Below are 27079 nucleotides of genomic sequence, written 5' to 3' on the forward strand. Positions count from 1 at the left end.
CTAGTTGGCTCTCTCTCCTACCTGGTCTAGTTTAGTAACTAACTGTGTTAATGACTAGAATAATAACCTCAAAAGTCATATTATCTACAAATCTGATTAGCATACAGTGTGGGTGACAGACTCTGGAATTGAAAGACCTCACAGGCTTTAAATCAAACTTAAAAAGATGTTACAATAAAAATAAATTTAAAGTCTGCTGCTTGGGACGCAGATACAAAATAACAGAAGTACAGGACTGTGGAAAGTGTTTAGCTGAGAAGACGACTTAATTAAGTAAGTTAAAGCAATCTTTGGTAAAGTTATTCAAGTCCCTTGTATCTTTGTTTCTTGATAAAAGAAATGGCTTGACTAGAGGACTAAGGTCCATTGCATCTCAAAATTCTATAAAATACTTAATGCTTACTATTCTTCTAAAGTCCTACATTCTATAATTGGTTCTTCCTTTTTGTAGATTACCTAGTTCCTAAAATGAAAATGAAAATGAAAATGAAAACTTGAGCCTTATTCAGTGAAATAGCCTTTAAAAACCTCCCATGTTTTAGGTACAATTTTGAGTACTTACTATGTGCTATACTCTGTAGTGGGTATTTTATATACATTTTATTTCATCCTCACAACATTCATATGTTCATTTGTTCAAATATTTATGGACTGCTCATTGTGCGCCTCATTTCATTTCATTTCATTTCATTTCATTTCATTTCATTTATTTATTTATTTTGTGCCAGGCATTTTAGACACTGTGTAAACAATGGTGAATAGTCATCCTTTAAAGTAGGTTTATTATTCCCTTTTTATGATGAACAAACTGAAGCTCTAAAGAGATTAAGAAATCTCCTGAAAGTACTAGAGCTAGGAAAACATACCAGCTAAAATTCAAACCCATGTTCATGTTACTTACAGCTTTTGAACTACACAAAAAACCCCCTACCATTTATAATGAACCAAAAGATAATAAAATTTTGGCTTTACGTAGACCACAAGGGGGCAGTAATTCTTCTTATTAAGTACTATAGGTTCATTAACATTTATTTTCTAAAGCGCAAGAAACACTAAGAATTAAGTAACTTTCTAAACCATTTATCAACAGATGATAATCACTAATACAGTAAGAGACTAAGAAATTTTTATACTGATTTTTCATGGTCTTGCACTCATTTCAGTTTAAAGTAAAATACCAAGTAGATTTCTATAATTTAACACAGATTAAAATTTTCAGGTATAATTGTGAATATAAAATACCTTCTTCATCTTCCCACTCTAGATCTAGGGAAGTGCTGTCATCATTTCCACTGGTTGATTTAGTTTTGGTCATTAAATCACAACTGCTTTCTGTATTTGGTGTCAAAACTGTGGCATCTGATGAGAGTCCTAGAATATACATTAAATATAATGTGGTCATTTATATTCTTTTATCACAACCATTTATTTTGTAATATTACCTTTCTCCAAGTATTATCACTTTTAACATCATAAGAAACAATTATTGAAATCATCACATTGGTTACGTTTCTATTGGGAACAATATAAGGCTTTTCCCCTTTCTTTCTTTTTATTTTTTTACCATGTAGCGTGATAAACATGCAAATTGAAATGAATTATATAGGGGCGCCTGGGTGGCTCAGTCGGTTGAGCGGCGGACTTCAGCTCAGGTCATGATCTCATGGTCCGTGTGTTCGAGCCCTGCGTGGGGCTCTGTGCTGACAGCTCAGAGCCTGGAGCCTGTTTCAGATTCTGTGTCTCCCTCTCTCTGACCCTCCCCCATTCATGCTCTGTCTCTCTCTGTCTCAAAAATAAATAAACATAGGGGCGCCTGGGTGGCTTGGTCGGTTAAGCGTCCGACTTCGGCTCAGGTCATGATCTCACGGGCCGTGAGTTCGAGCCCCGCGTCGGGCTCTGTGCTGACAGCTCAGAGCCTAGAGCCTGGAGCCTGTTTCAGATTCTGTGTCTCCCTCTCTCTCTGCCCCTCCCCTGTTCATGCTCTGTCTCTGTCTCAAAAATAAATAAACGTTTAAAAAAAAAATTTAAAAAAAATTAAAAAAAAATAAACGTTTAAATAAATAAATGAATTATATAAACTTTTCCAATACAATAAACTCTAGGTAATATTTTTAATAGCCAATTATAAAGAGGGACAAAAAAATAAATTAACAAATAAAAATGAAAATCAGTCCATGTTTTCAAGAGGAACTGCTTTTGGGGTTCCAACTTTTGAAACTTAGAGAAAAACATTTTAATCTTAATCTTTTTAATGTTTAAAACATTTAGTCTTTAATTAATTTGTAATAGCTAAAATGAGTATACTTTTGTAACTACTTATTCCCATCTTCCCTTCTTCTGGGAGATGGAGAGGTAGGACCAGAGTAGAAATAGAAAAACATGTGCTTGACTCTCCATCCAGATCTACAGTAATACCCTGAGATTTTTCTTTGCTCCAATTCCCTTTTGAAAAGGAAAGATACAAATGTGTAATACAGAACTAGTTAATTGATATATCTGGGAAATACAATTTTAAAGGGCAGGAAGTTCTTCTCTAGAATGAGAGTCAGGATCTCCATTTACCTGTTTGTTGTGGCATTAAGTAAAATTAAAATGTATGCATATATTTTAAAAGACTTACTACTACTTCGAAAAACTTCATACTGTGACTTTACATTTCTTAAACAAGATTCAAAGTCATCTTCTGGTCCTGAACTGTAATAAAAGTAAAAGAATTTTTTAATATATTCATAGTAGATGCAACAAAATGCATGCTTATGCTAATGAAGGCATTTTAGTTTGAGGGTCTATCCCACACAAATTTATAATTACTATACAATTAGAATTACCTAATGAAAATAGGTCCTAATTTTCTTAATGCTAGCAATAACTTGAAAATAATAAGATTTTGGTTAATCTTGAAGTCAAAGTTTAGTCATAAGCCCATTTTTATAATTTATAATAATGAAGCACGAACAAGGTTCTTTGAATGAGTGGAAAATACAACTTTGGAATGTGTGTTCTAAAAAACAATCATACATAAACTTTGTTATAAGAAAAAGAGGGGTGCTAAGGAAAACACAATCTAGCAAGGCATAAGCAATTTATCCAAAGGCATTTGGTCTGTTACTGCATTATTTTCTATATGGAAGATATGACCACTCTTAAAAACACAATGAAATTAATTTAAATAAATAATGAGCACTTTCCAGTGTAAAGAAAGCAAATGTTCTCAGTCTTTTTACAAAGCAGTGTCTCTATTTTTTAGGGAACACATAAACATAGTATGTATACAAATATCCAGAGCTGAACTGTGTTCTCTTTGGAAATAACATTTTCTACTACAAAGGGAAGTATTATGTTTCACTGTTTACCTTTGATATTCTCCATTGTTCGAAGGATGGTATCGCTGCACAACTCTCTGCCTTTCTTGCTTTGGAAACATAATGCAATACAAAATCACTCTGTTGTAAAGTTATATTTTAAAAAAATCTTTCATGTAACACCAAAAGGTAATTTTTTCCTAGTTCCTAAAAAAAAAAAAACTTAAAAAGTTATTCCATTGAAGTTGTTTTTAAAAAAAATGTATCACTGTTCATTTCTATATCCTCTTATTTATGGATAGAATCTCTATCCTTGTATAATCCTTGAGGGCTCAGAATATTTACAGTGTTATTAAAAATAACTTTTAAAACAGGTATATATTGGTGTACTCAACATTCTTATTATACCCAAGAACTTATAATAACTGGAAGGATGAGGGGTAAGAAAAAAATAGTTAAAACAGTGGATGAAGTTCTATTTTGGCTGAAATAAATAGCAATAAAACAAAAGATCTAGAAGACCTGGCTAAGCTGACTCAGAAATAATAAAAACAAAGGATTTAGAAAACCTGTCAAGAGTTAGGGCTTTGATAAACTTTAAAAAAAAAAAAAAAAGTGGTGCTTGGGCGGCTCAGTTAACCATCTGACTCCTGATTTTGGCTCAGGTCATGATGTCAGGGTTTGTGAGATCGAGCTCTGCATTGGACTTTGCACTGACAGTGCGGAGCCTGCTTGGGATTTTCTCTCTCTCTCTCTCTCTCTCTCTCAAAAATAGATAAACTTTGGAGGAAAAAAAGAGTTAGGGTTCTGACGCTTATTAGCTGTGCATCCCTGGCATGTTCTCTACTTTCTGTTTATCTGTAAATTACAGATGGCTATATTACTGCCCTAACACACTCATAATGCTATTGAAAATCGAATGGATTTGCATATATCTGTGTATGTTTGTGTGCCAGTGTATGTTGTACAGACTATTATGTGTTTCTGGAAAACTCAGAGAACCCAAATAGAGGCTGCATATGGAATGCTTTTGTCTTTAAAAGGTGAGCAGTAGAGATTTTATTATAGTAAGAAGAGTTATCTAAAGTATAGCCAGAAAAATATTTTTATTTCCTAGTAGGTGAGTTAATTTTTAACCTTTTTCACAAGTTAGAATATATTGAAAAACAAAAACAAAACCAAAAAAAAAAAACCCATTCTCCCACATAATCTAATTAATCTGCTGAAACAATTTAATAAAAACGGGAGGGGAGGGGGAAGAGAGATAGAGACAAAGAAAGAGAGAAAGGGCACTGGTCACATATAAATTCATGGCAATATGACACATGATTTTTCAGTTTCTCTGTTACAATAATTCTTATGTGACATGATCTTTGTACTACTTCAGTTAATATTACAGCACAGAGTTCACACAGGCAAAATATGGAGGAAGATGCTAAGTAGGATAACTGACCAAGCACTGCTGTGCTTTGAACTGCGGCTCTACCATTTATTAACTGCAGGATCTCAAGCAAGTTACTTAACATCTCTGTCCCCTGGTTTCCTCATCTATAAAATGAGGACTGAAAATGCTACCTATCTCCTAGGATTGTTGTCAGTATTAAACAAGGTAAAACATGTAAACTAATTAAAACACTTCCTGACACTTAGTCAGGGCTCCATAAATGCCTGTTATTAATAGTGGTCTGGCAATTACAGTAATGCCATATTAGCATACAGCATGGTGAGATATAATAAATCTGTTGCCTTCTCTGATAATATGCCAAAGATTTCTCAAGACTCAAACTCCCAGTCTCCCAAAGACACAAGAGTAAAGATGAGAAATATACAATATCTGAAGATGAGGCAAACTGCCTAGCTTACCAGATTCAAAGAAGCAGAAGAAATTCTAGCAGTTCAACGAATTGGTCTAAAAAATACTCACAAAAGTAAACTAAAAAGTGCTGTAGAAATTATTTGATGCTATTCCTAGTTGTTAAAGACGAACTAATTTGCCTTTAAAATTCCTAAGAATGGGGGAGCCTGGGTGGCTCGGTTAAGCATCCGACTGTTGATTTCAGCTCAGGTCAAGATCTCACAGTTTGTGGGATGAAGCCCTGCATGGAGCTTCTGTGCTGACGGTGCAGAGCCTGCTTGGGATTCTGTCTGTCTCTCTCTCTCTGCCCCTCCCCTGCTTGTGCGCTCTCTCTCTCAAAATAAATAAACTAGAAAATAAAAATGAAAATTCCTAAGAATATATGCATAAATACATTTGCTGTTAAACAAGAAGCCCTTGATTCTGGGGGGTGGAAGAAGTCTCAACTGAGATTTGTCAGAGAAAATCAGGAGATGAGCAGCCCTGACATATGTTGGGGTCTTTTCCCCTCACCTCCAAGAGCTTTCGCTGCTTTGCTGCCCTGGCTGCTTCACGCTGTGCAGCGTATAAAGCTTCTTCTTCTAGTCTTAACTTCTCTTCTTGTAAGGCTAACTGTACATGAACAAAACAATAAGGATTAACAAAAACCAGAACCTGTCTGACTGCTCTAAAAATAAAATGTTTGTTTGTAAAATTAAAAATAAATTATTAAAAAAATGAATGACTTCTATAAAGCATAACAGAATTGAAATTTCTGTGATTTCTCATTTCAATTTCTCCTCTTACAAAATAATTCAAATGATATCAAAGATATTATAGAACTCTTTAGAAACTGAATTATGAAGTAGTAGCATTTAATTTGCAGAAATACAAAATTGTTTCTTTAGAATATATAGTGATCTTCATGCTCAACAATTGTTCCAATGCCTATCACTCTGACTAGTTTAATGGTTTTGGCTCTCCTGAGTCCAAGGTCTTTAAACTAAGGCCAATCATACCACCATCTATCAAAGTGAAGTAAGCTTTCACAAAGTTCATGTCTCATTGATGCACATGTGTCCAGAATTTTATTACCACCAAGCTATTCAGCAATTAGTTTCAAATTTAAATTCTTGCTATTCCTAATAGCATCCAAACTGCTTTAGTGATAATTCATTGCATGTCAAACCAAATTTAAAAATCAAATTTCAATGATTTTTTTCTTTAGCCTAATATTAACATACATCTATTTGCATAGCTTAAATTAATGCTGTTGAAATCAGTAATTGGTACTAAACAAACTGTTCTTAAATGTATAACAGAATATGACTAATTCCACTTACTGATTAGCAAAACTATAATTATAGGCCATTTCCATCAACACATTAAAATAAATACAACATTTAGGATTATAGTTTATGGTTCACTTACTAAGAATAAATAAATCCAAGACAAACAAAAAGACTTAAAAAATACTTATTGTGAAACAGAGTAGTTTTTAAAAGTTGGTTTTAAACACAAAAATACATGTATCTTGTCAGAGTCTCTACTTGTGAATTAAGATGTTATTTTTTAGAAGAATGTATTATCTTCATTTTTGGCAGCATATGATTTCTGATCAATTAAATCAAAATAAAAGAAACTATAATAGACTGGAACATTATTCTTTTACTTTTTGTTCTTCTCTTACTTTTAAATAATTTTCATCTGTATAATATTTAAATATAGGTTCAGTGACTGTTCATATGCCCTATATTAATGACAACTTTCTCCATACTATAAACTGAAGCTTTATGAGAACACATACTTAAGCAACATAAAAGACTATTTACCTCTTTTTGAATTTTCATATCAAGATCTTTCTGTTTTTCAGCAATAGAATCATAATGCCTCTCTCTTAGGTTAACAATTTCTTCCTCAGTAAGAGGTCTACAGAGAAAAATGAGGGAGAAAAAGAAAGAAAAGAAAAAATACTTCTGATGAGTTCAAGTCCAAATAAAAAACTCATAAACCAGAGAAATACTAAAATTTTACTGTCCAAAACATATTAAAGCAATTTGATGCTATAATTTCAATTGTTAAGAGTAAAAAGGCATACATTCTAACACTTGCTATAATTTGGTATATATGTTGAATAGGATGATATATTCTCAGATTATTTTTTAGCACTACAACCACTTCTAAGATATGTGGACTCCATTTACCTTCACTTTGGCTCTGCTTCAGCCATCTGACCATATTCCAAAATATTCACCATAAAGCATAAAGCTATGCTTTGATAGCCCTCTTACCATTCATTCTAGGACTCTTAACTCTCATACCCGATACCCTCCCGATTTATCCTGGCCAATCAGTCAGTCTGGTCACCATAGGCCCTTGATCCTTCCCTTTTCTCCTCGTCAACCTATGCTGATTACCTGGCCATACTTCACATACAACCAATGTGGACACCATGGCAAATTTGAAGTACTTTCTTACCAACATACACACCTTCTTGCATTCCTATCATAATACCATATTCACCCAGCTTACTTTCTGACCTTGGATCACTTCCATGATTAGCCCTTTCTCCTGAGAGCTGCTAAAGAAAATCTAACACCTATCTGGTTCTCAGTCCCTAGCAATAACCCTTTTCTTAGACATGATCAACTACCTCTCACATCTTAACCTATACTTCAAATCTTCAAGTACTCCTTAAGTTCCGCATTTAAACTCTTTTCTCTCAGAAGTTAACTTCACCCCACTCTGAGATATGAGGATATCAACCAGCAACTCCTTCAGCTTCTTGCCACCTCACCTCTTACTTAAGTCTATCCTCTCTATTCTTCCCTCAATCCTCTGAAGAGCTGGCATTCCTTAACTTGTTCAAGGTCATCTGCTATACTTCTACTCTTGATTCATTTGACATGGATGCCACCCTCCCTCCCCCACTCCAAGGCATTCCCTGGGACATTGCCTATTAATTAGCACCTCTCTTTCAGCTTCACCCTACTTTTTATCTGTCTTTACCTTTCTTCCATGTGAAGGGAAGAGGGAAGGAAGAAAAAAAAAGAAGAAGGAAAAACCTTCATTTTACCTATATTTATTTCTAGTTACTGCTCCCTCTCCTTCCCATTTCAGCCAAAATTCATGAAACTAAATGTACACTGATAGCACATCTAGCACTTAATTTGTATCAGGTTCTCTTAAATGTACTTTATGTATATTACTTAATTTCAATCCTCACATCAACATTAGCAGGTAGAGACAGAGATGATACACACAAGGGAAATGAGATAAAGACAGATTATGTCCACCATGTTCTTTTAATTGTTTTTGCCCACTGAGTCTTGGTTGTCTTCAGAATCCTCTTCTAGTGTTTGCCTATTCAGTTCTCAGACCGTTGCTCTCTCTCCACACACTCCAACCAACCCACTTCCTCCTGGTCCCAACCTCGGGTTGGTGATCTTGATAATGATCACGGTTTTAACCATCAGTATAAGGTAATGTCTCCTACTTCTGTTCCTCTAGCCCTAACTTCTGCCTGGGGCTTTTTTTTTAAGTTTTCTTTTGAGGTCTCACATAAAATACACATTTCAAGTGTTATTTCACTTAAGAGTTTTGACAACTGTATACACTCAATATAACTTCAACACAAAGGAAGATACAAACATATCCATCCCTCCACCAAATTCTCTTGTAACTCTTTCCTGTCAACCCCCTTTGTTCGTGCAATTTCTTCTGTCTGGAATGCTCTCCTCCTCTGGATAGTCATCACTAGCCAACACTCCCAGGATTGACTTAAGTGTCATCTTAAAGAAGTCTACCACAACACACCTCTTCTCACACATTTTAGGCAAAGGGTCTCTCCTGCATCTTCCCTGCGTGTTTTATAACTGCTAATTAATCTCTTTCCCCATCTTATGTTGAAATTAGTCATCTACACAAACTACCTCCTAGACCAGGATATTCTTTCTTCTAATGGAGAGAACCATGTTTGATTTTTTAATCCCAGTGCCTCGTATAGTGCCACATGATAGTTGCCTAATGTTTGCTAAACTAAAAAAGATAAAGAACATTCATTCAAAATATGAAACAGTATATGAAAATATTCTCTTGATATTAAGAACTCTTGAGTTAAAGACAGATGGTTCTTTTTCAAGTAGCTCAGGAAGAATCTAAAGAGAATCTTTAAACAAATTGAAGTATCAAGGTTCTAGTTAACCTTATTAGTAAAACAAACTTTAGAATGTCATGAGGAAGAAAAAGGGCGATCACATTTTAAAAATTCAAGGAAATGTAATTATTAATATTAAATAGTTTATTAAAAACTACAATATACACGACTTAGGTTCAATAGAAGAGCACTAGGCCATCATGTACATTCAATTCCTTAATGTTCAAAGCAACAGTTTGAGGCATTATTATTTGTCTCAATCTTACAGAAAGAGAAAACTAAGGTCCTAAAATGTAAACTGTTCAATCCCTCAAAGCAAGCAAATGACAGAGCCTCGCTTCTTAGGGAGCTTCTTATGATTCACACAGACATTATATTAAAAAAAAAAAAAAAAAAAAAGCTTTACTTACCTATGACTGCTTCCTGGACTTTCCCCCTGTATAAAAATTAAACAATTAAAGAAATTTCACTAGATGAATTCTATGCGAGGCAATTCAACAAATTTTTTATTTAATCAAAGTATTTTCTGCGTATCTATTTTTATCATGTAAACAAATTTTATTATTAAGAGTGTTTTAAACAAAAAGCTTTAAAATTTTACTATTTCTCAAAAGCAAAATTAAATATTTAGCTTAATTTATATTAACTAATTATTGGACATTTCTTAACTTTTTTTTTTTTTAATGTTTATTTATTTTTGAGACAGGGAGAGACAGCATGAACGGGGGAGGGTCAGAGAGAGAGGGAGACACAGAATCCGAAGCAGGCTCCAGGCTCCGAGCTGTCAGCACACAGCCCGACGCGCGGCTCTAACTCATGAACCGCGAGATCATGACCTGAGCCGAAGTCGGACGCCCAACGACTGAGCCACCCAGGCGCCCCTCTTAACTTTTTCTAACAAATATATATTCTATACCAAATGAACTTCTGGGGTCAGGATGGTACTAGACAATAAACTTTCTATGCCCTCTTCATTTACAGTTGATCTTCATACTTTGTAGATTCCACATTTGCAAATTTACCTATAAGGCTAAAATGTATTTTAACAAAAAAACTAATAACCCCTGCACTTTTGTCATCATGAACAGACTTTCACAGAGCAGCAAAAAACTTGGAGTTGCTCGACATGTACCTTCCCAGTTGAGGTAGAACATAGCGATGCTCTGCCTTCTTGTTTCAGTTCTCCTACTGTCCTCTTTACAGTCTACCGAGTGCCATGTTTTTTGCCTGTTTGTGTATTGTTGGTGATTTCACTGTATGGTGCTGAAGTGCTGTCTAATATTCCTAGTCACATGAAGACTGTGGCAAGCCTTATGGAAAAAATGTGTGTGTTGGCTAGGCTTCTGTTCAGACATGACTTACAATGCTGTTGGCCATGAGTTCAATGTTAATGAATCAGTAATATATATTAAAATAAGGTGTAAAACAGAAATCTAAAACAAGGTAATTTACTGATTGGGTGATGAAAATGTTGTGGCTAGAAGCTTACAGGAATCTAACTCTCCATTTTTCCTAAGAGTAATTTCCAGTTGGTATTCAATAATTCAGCATTTACGGCAACTTTATAGGACATAACTACCACAAATGATGAGAATGAATTGTTTTTGTTTTTTTCTTCACACGGTTATGAAATTACCTGTAGTTTTTTTTTTCCTCCAAAGTAAACCAGAACTACTTACAAAACTGATTTGAATTTATGCATCTTTCTTACACACTTAAGCTATTCACATGTGATAGTTAACATATATGGCCAAATAACAACAGGAAACAGATGCTGATAAGAAACAGCACCACAAAACAGGGTGATGTTCAACTAAACCAAACACAAAACATGACACAGAAGGGGAGAAGACCAGTTAGGAAAAACAAAAGCAAACAAAAAACTCAACCAAACAAAAAGTATCTTAGGAAAACACATGGAACCACATTCTTTTGAAAAGCAGTATGATGCAATAAAGGTTGAAAGGACTCTTACATTTAGCACTTCTAGAGTTTAGAAACTTTAAAAATATTATGTAAAGTGTTTGCTTACACTTATCTTTAAAAATAACATGGAATTAAAATCACTTGAAATGGGAAAGAAACTAGGTTCTATGAAACATAAATGTATTTGGGAGAAATTTTACTGGGAAACAAAGGCTATGCTAGTTTCCCAAATGTGTTCTATCAGAGGATAAGAAATATGTATTATTATCTGAAAAAAGGAATCATACCCAAATTAATTTGGGAAATGCTGAGTTGAATAGGTTCAAGCAATTTTCTTAACAGTTCTCTTAACAGTTCTTCTCAGAACCTTTACCATGTTAATTTACATTCTGAAACTAGTATTCCATACACACTGGGAAATGTTGGGCTAAAGGATAATTTAAATTTAGTTTGATACATTTTCCTTTTTCCTTAGCAACAAAAAGTGATAAAAGGTCAGAGCTCTCAGTGTTCTTATAGTAGAACTCATTTTAGAGTTGTATAAAGTTTGCCCAAGGGAGGTTTAGTAACTTGCACAAACTCATATAATTAGTTTAGTGAAACTGAAGTTTAGCTCACGATCTAAAGCTCTTCTAACTATAACCAGTGCATAAGAAGTATACACCACAGTTCATTAATTCTACACTGTACTTTTTTCATATTTTCACACTTCTGTACTTCGAATGCATCTTAAATTTAAGTTTTAGATGAGATGAAATGCAAAAAGTCAACAAAAAGAATAACTGATAAAAAAGACAATGGCTAAAGTCAGAAAGTGATTATAGAATGGGCATGTATAAATTCTACCCTCAGAAATCTATGAAAACTATGGTTAAAGAATGGATCTACCTTGGGTTGTTGAAGAATTTTACCTACCTAATGGCAAGAGGTTAGAAATATCCTTTTTAAAGTTCCTTGAGTTCTATAGCATGCTTTAAAATATGATATATATTTATATATATAAAATACATGAAACCAACATATAAAACTATATGTAATATACCATATATATAGTATTATATATGTTACACATGGTAAAATTCTGAATGATATGCTAATATAAATTGGTAAAAGGACATAATTAGGGACTAAGAAGTAAAAATAAAAACCAAAAAAATAATAATCCTGAAAGACAGTAAAATAAAAAGTTTTTAAATAAAACCTAGGATTAATGCGATGATTCATGAGAACAAATATGGGTTTTGCACTACTGTGGAAATACTTACTTCATCACTTTCGACTAGATTCTCAAACTGAAAGAACAAGAAAGCAAGTGTTAGGGGGGATATTTTTCTAAGGTACATACCTCATAAAAAATTGTCACTTTTTCACTTCAAAAATAATATACCTTTATACTTTTAACATATTTGAGTCATGTGTCCCTTTATACACTAGTTCATTTGATATATTCAACAGTCCTACAAGATAGCCAAGATAAGTATATACTGTTATTTATGATTTATATGAAAAAGAAAAAGGAGAATTATAGCAATTTTCTTCATAAATCAGGAACTTTTTAAAACTTATAAACTATTTCACCTGAATTATTTCATATGGGTGTTTTAAACCCATACTACCAGAATTTTCCACTTGAATTAAAAAAAAAAATAATGTCATAAGAAGTAGAATTTACTCAAGAAACAGGGCCTTAAAAGATACCCAGATAAGAATTTATCTTAGAATGTTTATATTTATTCATCTATTCATTAACTGTTTACTGAAAATCTACCAAATGGTAGTCACTGCTCTCAAATATAGTGTCTGTCTTTCTACAGACAGGAAAGTAAACAATTTGTTGATGATGTGATGAACAGTATCATATCCAATGACTAAATGAAAGTCATTACTACTAAATCGTATTACTAAAATATTTGAACTTCAAACTATAAATAATTTGATAACCACCAAAAGAAAAAAGTTTTATTGTTAACATTATTTATTATTAAATATTAACATGATTAAAATCAAGAAAACAATGCATTTACAAGGTTTAGAATGACAAGAATTTAAAGAAGTGACTTGGGGCACCTGGATGGCTCAGTCGGTTAAGTGTCTGACTTCGGCTTAGGTCATGATCTCGCGGTTTGTGAGTTTGAGCCCTACTCTGTGCTAACAGCTCAGAGCCTGGAGCCCGCTTTGGATTCTGTGTCTTCTCCTCTCTCTGCCCCTTCCATGCTCATGCTCTGTTTCTCTCTGTCTCTCAATAATAAACGTTCAAAAAAAGAATTTTTTTTTTCAAAAAAAAATTTTTTTAAAGAAGTGACTTAAAATTGTTTAAAATTATTATCTTGAACTTTTTGTTTGTTTGTTTTTTGGTTTGTGATTTTTTTAAAAAACTAATTTCTGGTTTACTTGCTTCCTTATTTAATATAGAAGGCAGTGACGTACAGTGTTCAACCTTTGAAGCCAGGCAGTTTTGGACTGGATTTAGGTTCTGCCATTTATGGGCTGTAACAAAGCCCAACTTCTTCACCTGTCTAAGCCTCTCATTCTCATCCATAAAATGGGATGACTGCCACCCATTCAGCAGAACTACATTAAGAATTATGTGTGATGACATTTATAAACTATGGTGGAGTAGGTGGGACATAGCAGGGACTGAATAGATTCTATTATTATATTTTACACACAAAGAATAAGAAACTCAGTGATTCATCCTGTGGAGTTGCTTAAAGTCAGCTTTCTGCTTTGATCCTGCTGTACTTCTTTACTGGGGCAGGCCAATCATCTATGTCTAGAATCACTGCCTACTGAGCCGTTGTAACTGCACAAGAGTACCCTCTCTTTGAATTGTGCACTGTGAAAAAAAAGACAAAAAACAAAAACACCACTTCTCAGTAGAAATAGCAATTCTATTAGAAGAATAGGACCGTAATCTTCTGCAAACTTCACCCCTATTCACCCCTCCCCTCCCCACCCCAATTCTTTTCCTTTTCATTGGCATCAATAATATTGAAATATAACAAGTCCATACTAAACCTAGGGCCCTTAATGAAAAGAAAAATGTCCCTTCTGCCTTCCTGAAGGGACTTTTATCCAATCAGATTCAAGACTTACTTACCTCTATAGTTAAGTGCTCACCTCTTGAGCATGTTCTAAAATACTTGGATCTGGGAGGAAAAGCAGAAAAACTTTAAAAATCACAATCAATACTAAAACTGAGCCAATGTAGTGGCATAAACACACTTCTATAAAAACATTTCCCAGATTTTCAAACTTAGTTATGAGTTTAAAAGTGTTCAACCAACATTTTTCTACCGACACCAATATTTACTCAACCTGTAATAACAAATTAATTTATTGTATTTACTACATAGAATACAATTAAATTTTAAAACTCATCTCATTATTGTTATTGTATCAAGGAAAGTATGTTAAAATACTGATGTGTTAAACAATGTATAAGAGTATGTCTCCAATTTTCGAAAACATATGCAAAACAACATAAATCTGGAAAGATATATGCCAATATGCTAAGAGTGGTTGTCTCTGGATTATGGAATCCACGTTTATACAAAGTTAGGCACTTTTTATTCTTTCCATGCCCATATAAAATTTAATCATTCTCTTCTGCTCCTATTAGTGAAATTTACAGGTAATCAAACAAGAAACTCCTTTGTTATATCTGCTCCAAGAACATGTCCACACTCTATTAACTATGTTTCTGTCCTCTATTATAGTATGAAAGTTGGTATAGGGCAGAGGCACCCAAACTTCTTTACTACTGGAAGTGCCAGGAGATTATAAGACTTTCACTTATAATGTGGTTCATGTTATAGCTGCTTAAATTAATGGAGTGGACTTCATGCCCCCACAGACACCAAAAGTCACACTGAGGGTTTTTAATGGATCCTTGGACAGAAAGGTTCCTTTAAAAAGATGAGAAGAATCCTGGGGTTAGGATAGGTCAGAATGCTTTGTGAGTATTATGTGTTTATGTATGTGTGAAAGGGAGACAGGTTTAGTGAAAGGGAATGAATGCTACATTATCATGATAAAATTTTTACTATTATAAAGAATAAAAAACAGTGAAATCATAGGTCCCATTTTTCTTAGTACAATCTTTATTTGCTAACAGATGCAAAGCAGTTTTATTGCCCATTAAGAGATAATTAATAGAAAACAGAGGACTTGGAATTGTCATTTTACAGATCTAATAATTTATGGAACATACCTAGAACAAACAAAATACCCTTAATTCTCTAAGCACGTAGTGTTCCCATTCTTCTATTTTCCCCATTTCTCAAACAAAAACAGAAATGAGTTGAGCCTTTGAATAGCGCTGTGTTCTGGTATTAGGATACGTACTTCAAGTACTGTATGCTCTCTCCCTGCAACCATCACTCTCTTCCCTGAATGAAGAATCTATATCTGATTAATCTACTTCTCCTTCCAGGCTTACTGTGACGGTGTAACTGAATAATAAAGTTCAGTAATACTAAGTATCTCATTATAGACTATCAATGTGACTTCATTGCTGAAGCAAAACCTAAAGCTAAGTGGTATACTGTCCAAACCAAGGGAAATAATTGTACTATGCTTGTATTAGATAGCAGAACACTGTGTTTTATTCCAATTATATACAGATACACCCCTAACTTTAGGAGAAGTCCAAGGTGCTGACTGTTGTAGTAAATGTCTCTTTTCTGTGCTTTCTGTCCACATTTAACTTTAGTGAGGATGATCGTGCTTTTGCATGACTCTAACTCCCTGATTTTCTGACCAAACTAGACCATAGTCAAACCCCAGACTCATGTGATTGGTTCAGGGTCATATGGAAACTGAGCAGAGAGATATAATATCTTCCTGAGAGCTCTAGGGAGATGCTAGGAGTTATGCTTCTGAAAATCTTCAAAGAGGAATGAAACCAATCAAAAGAATGTTCTGACAGTGTTGAAGTCATCCCTGAGGATCAGGGGCATCCCTGCTCTGCCCATGGTTTTGCTAGTACTTGATAAATCTAGTATCCTTATAAGAAATTCTACCCTTTGCCTAAGATAGTTTGATCTGGATTTCTGTCCCCACAGTCAAAGTCCTGACTAATAAATAAACATAAGTCTATATGATAGAATGGCAAAAGAGCAAGTTAATAGAAAAAAAACACCCTAAAACCAAAATAAAACACAACAATTAAGATGAAAGGTATAAAGAAAAGCAAAACAAGTGAAAAAAACATTTAAGTTTTCTTTTTAAAAACAGATTAGATTGAGACCTTCAATCTAATCTGTTTTTAAAAAGAAAACTTAAATTAGATTAAAGGTCTCAATCTAATCTGTTTTTAAAAAGAAAACTTAGATTAAAGGTCTCAATCTAATCTGTTTTTAAAAAGAAAACTTAAATGTTTTTATTCACAAAAGACATATATTGATTCCTACTATCATAAATGCCAAGATTATACTAATAGATTAAATACTCAATTTGGCAAACTCAGGGGCAACATTTTTTATTAGAAGAGTTTTACCCTGGGATTTATCCAAAAAGAAGTTGAGAAATATTGTAATACACATTTTAAAGTAATTAGAAAGCCAACTGCTTGAAAGTAGCATCTCAGATTTGAGAGAGTTCTCCATTACTTAAGTGGTACATGAAAGAAATTTAAATTAAAATCTTTACATAGTATTGGATGCCTAAAAGTCTAATACATCTGGAATATAACTTTTTCAGGGTTTCCTGTAATAAAGTGCCCTGATTTTCTACCTTGAAGTGTTATTTTATTTATTTAAAATATTTTAATGTTTATTCATTTTGGAGAGAGAGAGAGAGACAGACAGTGCAAGCGGGGAAGGGACAGAGAGAGAGGGAGACATGGAATCTGAAGCAGGCTCCAGGCTCTGAGCTGTCAGCACAGAACCTGTCCCAGGGCTCGAACTCACAAACTGTGAGATCATGACCCGAGCCAAAGTCAGATGCTTAACTGACTGAGCCGCCCAGGCGCCCCTTGAAGTGTTGTGTTAGAATAAGGAGTGAGGTTCTTCACAATTCTCTACTACCTACTTCTAGGTAAAGATGATAATATAAGTGAGGGGGTCTGGGTGGCTCAGTCGGTTAAGCCTCCGAGTTCAGCTCAGGTCATGATCTTGCTGTTCATGAGTTGAAGCCCGGCGTTGGGCTCTGTGCTGACAGCTCGGAGCCTGGAGCCTGCTTCAGATTCTGTGTCTCCCTCCCTCTGCCCCTCCCCTGCTCATGCTCTAAGTCTCTCTCCCAAACTAAATAAATAAACATTAAAAAAAAAAAAAAGATGATAATACAAGTGAAAGGTAAGTAGAACAATTGCAGAGAGGAAAATCATACCTGTTTTATTAAATGTGACCTCAAGTGTTTATATTTTTATTTCATAAATATTTATTGAGTATGTAACTAAGTGCTTGGCATGGTCCTAAAGTGCTGGCAATACAACTGTCAATAAAACTGATAAAGACCCTACCACCTTGCAGCTAACATTCTTGGGAATGAATGACAATAAGCAAATGGTGGGAAATGCTAAGAAAAAAAAAGTAAATACTTCAGAGTAAGCAAAGATAGTGACCAGGAGAGAGAGGTTATTTTATGTAGGGTGGTCAGGGTAGGACTTTCGGTTAAAGCAAAATTGGAACAAAGATCCCCCAAGAAAGCCAGCCAGCTAGATAACTGGAGGAAAAGAATTCTAAGCAGAAGAAAGACAAATACAAACAAGCTCTGAGGCAAATTGTTCTTTGCACATTCTACGTAAGTGGGGGACCTGAATGAATGGCTGGAATGGGGAGAAAAAGATATGAGGTCTGAGAAACAGCCAGGGTCAGACCACAGGCCTTTGTAGGCCATGGGAAGGGTTCTGGAGTTTATTCTCAATAGTTAAGAATTTACAAAAAAAGATTTCTGTCTTTGGCATCCCCCCCCCCACTTTTTTTTTTTTTTTTAGCTTTTATCATGACAATTTTCAAATATGCACAAAAGTAGGGAGGAGAACATATACACCTCCTTGTACCCATTACCCTACTTAAAAAGTTACCATTTTCCCAAGCAGGCTGTGTATTGTCAGTGCGGGAGCCCGGCCTGGGTTCAGGCTCATGAGCTGTGAGATCATGACCTGAGCAGAAATCAAGAGTTGGACACTAACCAACTGAGTCATCCAGGCGCACCCCAACTTGCAACCCCCCTACTTCCTCTGTAGTCCTCTTTTAGTCTGTAACAGCCCTCCTTGCTGTACCATCACCTCTTCCCATGCCACTCATGTATTGGAGAAATTGTGTCATTTGTCCTGTAGAATTTCTCAATTTCTAGGTTTGGCTGGTTGTTCTTCTCTTGGTGCTGCTTGCTTCCTCTATCCTCTGTATTTCCTGTGTACTGATAATTTGATTTAAATTGAGTGCAATTTTTTAAGGCAAGAACTCTTCAAATATGGCACTTGCTGTTGAACTAAATTATGAGGAACTTTATTTTTGTCTGCCTCACTTTTACTGATGCTAAGATGATCTGTAGGTTTAGGTATTGTCAGCCTAATTCATTATAAAGTTTCAAACCAACCTAGAAAAGGGGTGACTGGTGTTTTTAGATGCCTTACGCTTAACATCCATACATAGTTAAGAGCCTGGATGAGAATTCTCTATTCAAATTCCAAGTCTAGCACATTAAGATAAATACCAGTCCCCAAACCCCTTATACTTTTTCTATAATTAACCCTGGGCCTACTTCTCAATTCCAGATCACTAAGAACACCATTCTTTTCTTCCTGGCTTCAAACCCAGGAAATTAATCTTTGTTTTCTTTTCCTATCCTAAGGAAGGTTTGCTGTGAACAAAGATACAATGCCAGTGATTTTTCCTCCCATATATATGCTTCATGCTATTACTAATACATACACAAGCCTATTGTGTTTAAGGAGTTTACTACCAATCACTGTGGAGAAATAGAAGTACAGCTTATTCTTGGGGAAAAAGGAAGAATGAGCTATTTCTCAAAAAGTTGGAAATACAGAAAACAAAAATTAAAACTATAAAAGCAACACACAATGTATCTGTTACCTTGACAAGCTAAATTACCTTAAAGAAAAAGAATAGCTCCTGGGTAAAGGAAAGAGAAGTAGTTAATATCTAAAAGAAGAATGTGTTAAAGTGGAGGAAATGGAAGGGCAGAAAACAGGGAAGTAAATGTTGGCAGAGTTCATCCAAAGCCCATCTGCAGAACAGTCCCTGGTTCAAGGAACTGAGCTATCTGGACCCAGTGGTAGGTAGTGCTCCATGGTGATGGGTTATTTGAATTGTATAACTTTTTCTGAATTTATGCTAAGAACCTCCACCCTATTATTTACTCATAGTGAAAGAACGTGCTTAACTGAAGCTACAAGTACTATACATTTTCTGGACAGTTATATTTTACATTTTTAATTACCAAATACGCCTTCTGTTTTTCTATATTTGACCCAATAAAGCTGAGGGCAAGAGCCTGGGACAAAGGGAAATCACTGATGTGACTGTTCAAACAAAATTACTAGGTGTTAGGGGCTCCTGGATGGCTCAGTCAGCTAAGTGTCTTGCTGTTAGTTGTAGCTCAGGTCGTGATCTCACAGTGTGTTGGAGCCCCACTTTGGGCTCTGCACTGACGGTGTGGAGCCTGGTTGGAATTCTCTGTCTCTCCCTCTCTCTCTCCTCTCTGCCCCTCCCACGTCTCTCTCACTCAAAATAAACGTAAAAAAAAAATTACTATGTGTTAATGGAAAAACACAACTAGCCACAGAAAAATCACAGGACTTGTCATCTTCAGGTCTCCCAAGTCCTGTGCAGGGATATTTCATTACAGTACACAGGTCCTAGTTGAGAATATTTTCTTCAAGAATGAAGTTCTAGTTGTATATAAGAGGCACCATTAAAAAAGAACAGTGGAAAATGAGATACAAAGAAACAGGATCAGTCTAAAACCAGAAATTTGATACCAACCAATTAAACTACATTTCCAACAACCTTAGATGAAAGTTAAATCTTAGAAAGAAAAATAAGAAACAAAATGATTGAAAGTAGCAATGTCTATTGCAAAGGCCTGGCTCTTTTTTTTTTAAGTTTATTTTTATTTATTTTTGAGAAAGATACAGAGAGCAAGCGGGGGAGGGGCACAGAGAGGAGACAGAATCCCCAGCAGGCTCCACACTGATGGTGCAGAGCCTGATGTGAGGCTTGAACTCATGAACTATGATATCATGACCTGAGCCAAAATCAAGAGTTGGATGCTTAACCAACTGAGCCACCCAAACGTCCCACAAAGGCCTGGCTCTTGATTACTATCACTTGGCTTAAAGAAATAACGTTTTGCTTTCTTCGATTTGAAAAAAAAAATATTGACTTGAAAATTCCTAGTATGCATAATGTTACAAAAAAACAAAGTATAACAAGCTATTACCGTAATGGAGAGCAAAGAGAGACATTTATTGTCTATAATGGGCCAGGTATTATTATGCATGTATGGACTTTGTTGTTGTTTTTTTATGAACTTAGTTTTTATATGTATTTTTATATACATTTCCTTTCCACAATAATCCTATGAAGTACTGTAATCTTAGAGACAGGCACTGTTCAACATGATAGCCACTAGCCTATGTGTGGCTGTCAAGCATTTAACATGTGGCTAGTCTGAAGTGAGAACTCAGTCTGAATATTTCAAATAGACACTGGATTTTGAAGACTGAATACCAAACAACAACAACAAAATAAAATGATCTAACTCCAATAACTAAGCTCTTTCAACATATATTCATGATCAAACATAGATAAATATCTTTTAGATCTTCCTCAATTCCTCTTCCTTCCAAGTTAAACTGATTACAGTTCTGCAGTTGAAAACACTGATGTGCATATTCCAATACTCTGTGTATGGCTTAGAATCTAAAAGTATGCTGATTTTATACGTAATGCTGCTTTGCAATATAGGCTTTTAGTACACTTTTAGAAGAAACAAATGTTTGTATTATTCATAAAGCATTTGTTTTATTATTCATAAAAAGTTCACTAAATATTAGGGGTTATTTAAAATTAAAAAACATTTAAATCTGACATTTAAAATGAAAAGAAAATGTGGTCACTTTCATTAACTTCTTAAGAATCTAAAAATAAAGAAGAGCCATCCTACTTTTATAGACCTATTGTTAGTATATAAGTGGGTCATGTACAAAGTTCCCTAAATTTCACTAAAAATTTTTTAAGTAAATCAGAACAATTTAAGATTTTTCATTATGCAAACATAACTGCTTAAAAATAAAAACAGGAAGCTAAAAACCATATTCTCTGCTTTCATATTTGTAACATTTGACTAAAGTCTTGAATCTCAAATTCATTTCATTGATAATGATAACAAAACTCTAAGAGAAAACTCCCAAGCTCGTAAGACCAGAGATTCTCAAAGTAGTGAACGTTGGAGGTTATCAGAGAAACCAACATGCAAAAATGGCAACAGTAAATCTAGGAAGGCATCCATTCCCCACCCTAGGGCAACAATCAGTTAATAAGTTATTATTACTGACAGGAAACTGATGTACACCTCTGATAACTGAAATAAGAAAGAGAAAAAAGTATGTGTCTATGATCTAGACGCAATACATAAAAACATCTCTAATAATACATATTTAATGCTAACAGCTCTGTTTTAGTAAATCTGTCATTCTCTACTTTAGCATGTAACAATCACCTTGTTAAAAAGTGGAGATTATTGGGGCACCTGGGTGGCTCAGTCGGTTGAGCATCCGACTTCGGCTCAGGTCATGACCTCACGGTCCGTGAGTTTGTGCCCCGCGTCAGGCTCTGTGCTGACAGCTCAGAGCCTGGAGCCTGTTTCAGATTCTGTGTCTCCCTCTCTCTCTGACCCTCCCCTGTTCATGCTCTGTCTCTCTCTGTCTCAAAAAAATAAATAAACGTTAAAAAATTTTTTTAAAAAAAGTGGAGATTACTGAGCTCTGTCTCTGATTTACAGAGCTGGATATTATATTCTGTTCTACTCATCTATTTGTCTAGCCTTATACCAGTATAGCAGGGTTTTGATTATTAGAATATAAGGCAAGTCAGCTTCCTCAAAATTTGTAGGCCAGATTTGGTTTCTTGTGCTTTCATAAAAATTATTGGAACAGCTTGTGAAGTTCAGTGCAACTGGTGGAACTGCATTCAATTCATATCTTTCTATCCATAAACATGGCACTATCCTTCATTTATTTCAGACTTTTGTTTTTAAATGTTTTGTTCTTACACATCTATTATTGATTTATTTCTAATTTCTTATACTTTTCATTGCTAACATGGAAAAATTTTTAAAAAATGTGTATTTGTTTATTTTGAGAGAGAGAGAGAGAGAGAGAGAGAGAGAGAGAGGATGAGTGGGGGAGGGGCAGAAAGAGAGGGAGAGAGAGAATCCCAAGCAGACTGCACTGTCAGCAAAGAGCCTGACATGAGGCTTGATCTCATGAACCATGAGATCATGGCCTAAGCTGAAACCAAGAGTCACTTAACCAACTGAGTCATCCAGGTGCTCCAGAAAGTAATTTTTAAAACATGCATTATCTGTTTGTTTCTGGAATACAGGAATACAATAAAGTCTTAGTATAAATATTAGACAGCATTTCACATTAGTAAATTGGGAAAAATATCTGACAATACCAAATGTTAGGAAGTGGAACAATGAAAATCTACTGTTGGTACAAGTATAACCTGGTAAAATTGCTTTGAAGATGTGCATGACCTATATCACCCATTCCATTCCTAGGTATATGTACTTAAAGAATCTCTTATACACATGTACAAAGAGTTATTTGTAAGAATGTTAACTGAAGTAGTGTGTAATACCATAAAAACCTCAAAATAATCTAAATGCTCACCAACAGGAGAATGGATAAATTAATTATAGCCTACTGATACAATGACACACCACTACACAGGAGCCTGAATGAATGAACCAGAGCCACATGTATGAAAATGGATATTTTGAATAAATATTCCAGGTAAGAATCAATACCCTAAAGCAAAGACTTAATCAATCAATGTTTACTGTATTCAGAGTGACAACAGGGGAATAAAAACATCACTCTTTCTTTCAAGTGGGAGGAGTAAACTTAGACCCATATAAGAAGTTGCTCCTGCAAGTTCCAGGAACCATGTGATTACTAGAGAAATGAGTGGAGATAAATGCATAGAGAATAAGTGCATGCATGAATAATGTTTGCAATTAAAGTTGGATCTAGGTAAGAAATGATGACAGATTGTACTAAAGTGGAGTCAGTGAGTGAAATGGATAGGTTAAAGAGGTATTTAGAAAATAAAACTGGAAAATGAGATGATGGGGAGGAGAGTCAGAGAATCCCAATGGGGTTGTAATACCAAAGAAACAGGAGTCAAGAATGAAGTGTACAAGGGGAGAAAAATAAATGTGGCCAATCCAAGTCCTAAGACTTAAATGCCAGAAGTGACAAGGATAAAAAACTAAGTGATGTGAGAAGCTGAAAGAAACCTATAGGAATACACCAGTATCACATAATACAAAGCTGAGCTGTAAAGAAAATGGTTAAAGTCATATCATGCGTGCACTTAACTTTCATGAATTCAGCCATATGCCCTGGAGGGAAAGGGGAGATTAGAAATAATGTAGGCAACAATTCCACTATTCTATTCAAGAGCATATATATTCAAGTGTATTATGGTGAAAGCTGAGCTGCTGAAACAAAGAGTCTCCAAAAACAATGAGTGAAAGAAAATAGAAGTCTATTTTCCCTTTGTTAACAGTCTAGAGCTCCCCAAAGTCATTCAAGGACACTCATTTATACATAAGCCTTATGTCCCTATGTCTCTAAACAAAGTAAAGTTTCTGTATGTCCATTCTACTACCGCTGAAGATGTGAAAGTGGACTCAAACATATAAATGATATTAAAGAAGTAGAAAAAATAGGCTATCGTACTCTAAATGAAGGTGAAGTAAAAATTTTTGGAAGAGTTTAAAAGTAATGTTACACAAGTGAAAATTCTTGCATATATATATTCTTGCATATTTATCAATTTTATCAAGGCAGATATCAAGATAATTTTTTATTAAGGATAAAATTGGTCTCATCAAGAATAGGCTGAAAATGCAGTTTTTTATGCTTCTGCATGTTATTTTGCATAGCAGATACCCTTTTCACCAAAGTGACTTAAGTAAAAGATAACTGAAAATTTTTCATAAATCCTACATTTGTACTGTTCCTTTTCTTCATATCCTGATGTCTAACATCTGTTAAAATAAAATAGGAAAGTCTTTCCCTAGATCTTCTGTTTGACATTATAAATAATGAAGAACCATGGTAAATTGTTACAAAGTCTATTAAAAATTAAAAGCTTCCCAAGACTTTTTTTTAATGAACAAAAGACTGGAAAGGTTACAAATCAGATACCCCACAAAAGCTGTTACAATCAAGATGATAGACACATCATTTTTCAATTATTATCAAGTATTTCAATGGAAGTTTAATAATTCAAATCTCAAAGCATGATCCATCAGTAGATTTTCCAGGTTGGGACAGCATCGACATAGATGATAATAACAAATAATAATAACACTTATTGTTTAATAAGCCCCTCCTGAATGAAGGCAAATTTAGGAAAAATGAATGTGTAGAAAATTTATTTCTCAAAGAGAAAGACAACTCTTTCTGCTAAACATGGGTTAAAAAGAGTCATTGCCTTAAAAAATTTTTCATTCCAATATAGTTAACATACAGTGTTATATTAGTTTCGGGTGTACCATATAATGACTCAACAGTTCCATACATCACCTAGTGCTCATCAGGACAAGTACACTCCTGAATCCTCATCACCTATTTCACCCATCCCCCTCATCCACCTTCCCTCTTGTAACCACAAACTCGTTCTCTGTAGTGGAGTCTAGATGCTTCTTGCTTTATCTTTTCTTTTTTTGTGTGTGTGCTCATTTGTTTCCTAAATTCCACATATGAGTGAAATCCTATTTGTCTTTCTGACTGACTTGTTGCACTTCACATTATACTAACTCCATACATGTTTTTGCAAATAGAAATATTTCATTCTTTCATATAGTTGAATAATATTGCATATAGATGAATGGATAGATGTCCATTCATCTATCAATGGACAGTGGGTTGCTTCCACGATTTGGCTATTGTAAATGAAAATAGGGATCCATGTATCCCTTTGAATTAGTGTTTTTGTATTTTTTGAGTAGATACCTAGTAGTGTGATTACTGGATTGTAGGGAAGTTCTATTTTTTAACTTTTTGAGGAACCTCCAAACTGCTTTCCATAGTGGCTGCACCAGTTTGCATTCCCACCAGCAGTGCACAAGTGTTCCTTTTCTCTATATTCTCACCAACACCTGTTGTTTCTTGTGTTGTTGATTTTAGCCATTCTAACAGGTGTGAGGTGATATCTCATTGTAGTTTTGATTTGCATTTCCCTGCAAATGATGATGAGTGATGAGTGATGATGAGCATCATTTCATGTTGTCTGTTGGCCATCTGGATGTTTTCTTTGGCAAAATGCCTGTTCATGTCTTCTGCCCATTTTTAACTGGATTATATTTTTCGGTATTGAGTCTTATAAGTTCCTCAGATATTTTGGATATAGCCTTTTTTTGGATATATCAGTTGTAAATATCTTCTCCCATTTTGTAGGTTGCCATTTAGTTTTGATGATTGTTTCCTTTGTTGTGCAGAAGCCTTTTATTTTTATGTAGTCCCAATGGTTTATTTTTGTTTTTATTTTCCTTGCTTTTGGAGACATACCTAGAAAGAAGTTGCAATGGCAGATGCCAGAGAAATTACTGTGATCTCTACTAGGATTTTTGACTTCAGGTTTCACATTTAGGTCTTTAATCCATTTTGAATTTATCTTTTGTGTATGGTGCAAGAAAGTGGTCCAGTTTTCCCAACACCATTTGTTGAAGAGATTGTCTTTTTCCCTTCAGATATTCTTTGCTGCTTTGTTGAAGATTAATTAACCATATACTTGTGGGTTCATATCTGGGTTTTCTATTCTGTTCCAATGATCTATGTGTCTATTTTTGTGTTAGTACCATACTGTTTTGATTACTACAGCTTTGTAACCTGAAGCCTGGAATTGTGATACAGTTTTGCTTTTCTTTTTCAAGATTGTTTTGGCTATTTGGGGTCTTTTGTGGTTCCATACAAATTTTAGGATGGTTTCTTCTAGTTCTATGAAAAATGCTGTTGGTATTTCGATAGGAATTGCATGAAATGTGCACATTGCTTCTGACATTTTAACAATAGACATTTCAACAATATTTGTTAACAATATTTGTTCTTCTAATCCATAAACATGAAATGTCTTTCCATTTTTTAAAGTCTTCTTGAATTTCTTTCATAAATGTTTTGTAGTTTTGAGTGTAGGTCTTTCACCTCTTTGGTTAAGTTTATTCCTAGGTATTTTATTATTTTTGGTGCAATTGTAAATGGGATTGTTGCTTTAATTTCTCTTTCTACTGCTTCATTAGTATATACAAATGCAATCAATTTCTGTATATTGATTTCATATCCTAACACTTTACTGAATTCATTTATTAGTCCTAGTATTTTTTTTTTTTTGGTGGAGTCTTTTAGAGTTTTCTATATACAGTGTCATGTCATCTGCAAATAGTGAAAGTTTTGCTTTTTCCTCACGAATTTGGATGCCTTTTATTTCTTTTTGTTTTCTGATTGCTGTGGCTAGGACTTCCAGTACTATGTTGAACAAAAATGGTGACAGCAGACATCCTTGTTTTGTTCTCGGTATTAGGGGGAAAAGCTCTCAGTTTTTCCCCATTGAGTATGATGTTTGCTGTGGGTTTTTCATATAAGGCCTTTATGAGGTA

The 27079-nt window shown here is 34.6% G+C and overlaps 1 protein-coding gene across 2 annotated transcripts in view; it reads right to left on the reverse strand.

Moving 5' to 3' along the window:
- Positions 1–27079, reverse strand: part of AP1AR (adaptor related protein complex 1 associated regulatory protein) — a 39327-nt gene that overhangs the window by 2064 nt on the left and 10184 nt on the right. The window contains exons 2-9 of one of the 2 annotated variants that reach the window (XM_027062669.2): positions 14319–14367; positions 12484–12510; positions 9703–9728; positions 6969–7065; positions 5671–5769; positions 3354–3412; positions 2621–2694; positions 1243–1371 (exon numbers count right to left, since the gene is read on the reverse strand). In XM_027062669.2, the coding sequence (XP_026918470.1) occupies positions 1243–1371; positions 2621–2694; positions 3354–3412; positions 5671–5769; positions 6969–7065; positions 9703–9728; positions 12484–12510; positions 14319–14367 (560 nt within the window). The remainder of the gene's footprint in view (positions 1–1242; positions 1372–2620; positions 2695–3353; positions 3413–5670; positions 5770–6968; positions 7066–9702; positions 9729–12483; positions 12511–14318; positions 14368–27079) is intronic. The other variant, XM_027062673.2, reaches the window with a different exon arrangement.

This window comes from Acinonyx jubatus, chromosome B1 (genome assembly GCF_027475565.1).
Source record: "Acinonyx jubatus isolate Ajub_Pintada_27869175 chromosome B1, VMU_Ajub_asm_v1.0, whole genome shotgun sequence".
NCBI classification, from domain to species: Eukaryota; Metazoa; Chordata; class Mammalia; order Carnivora; family Felidae; genus Acinonyx; species Acinonyx jubatus.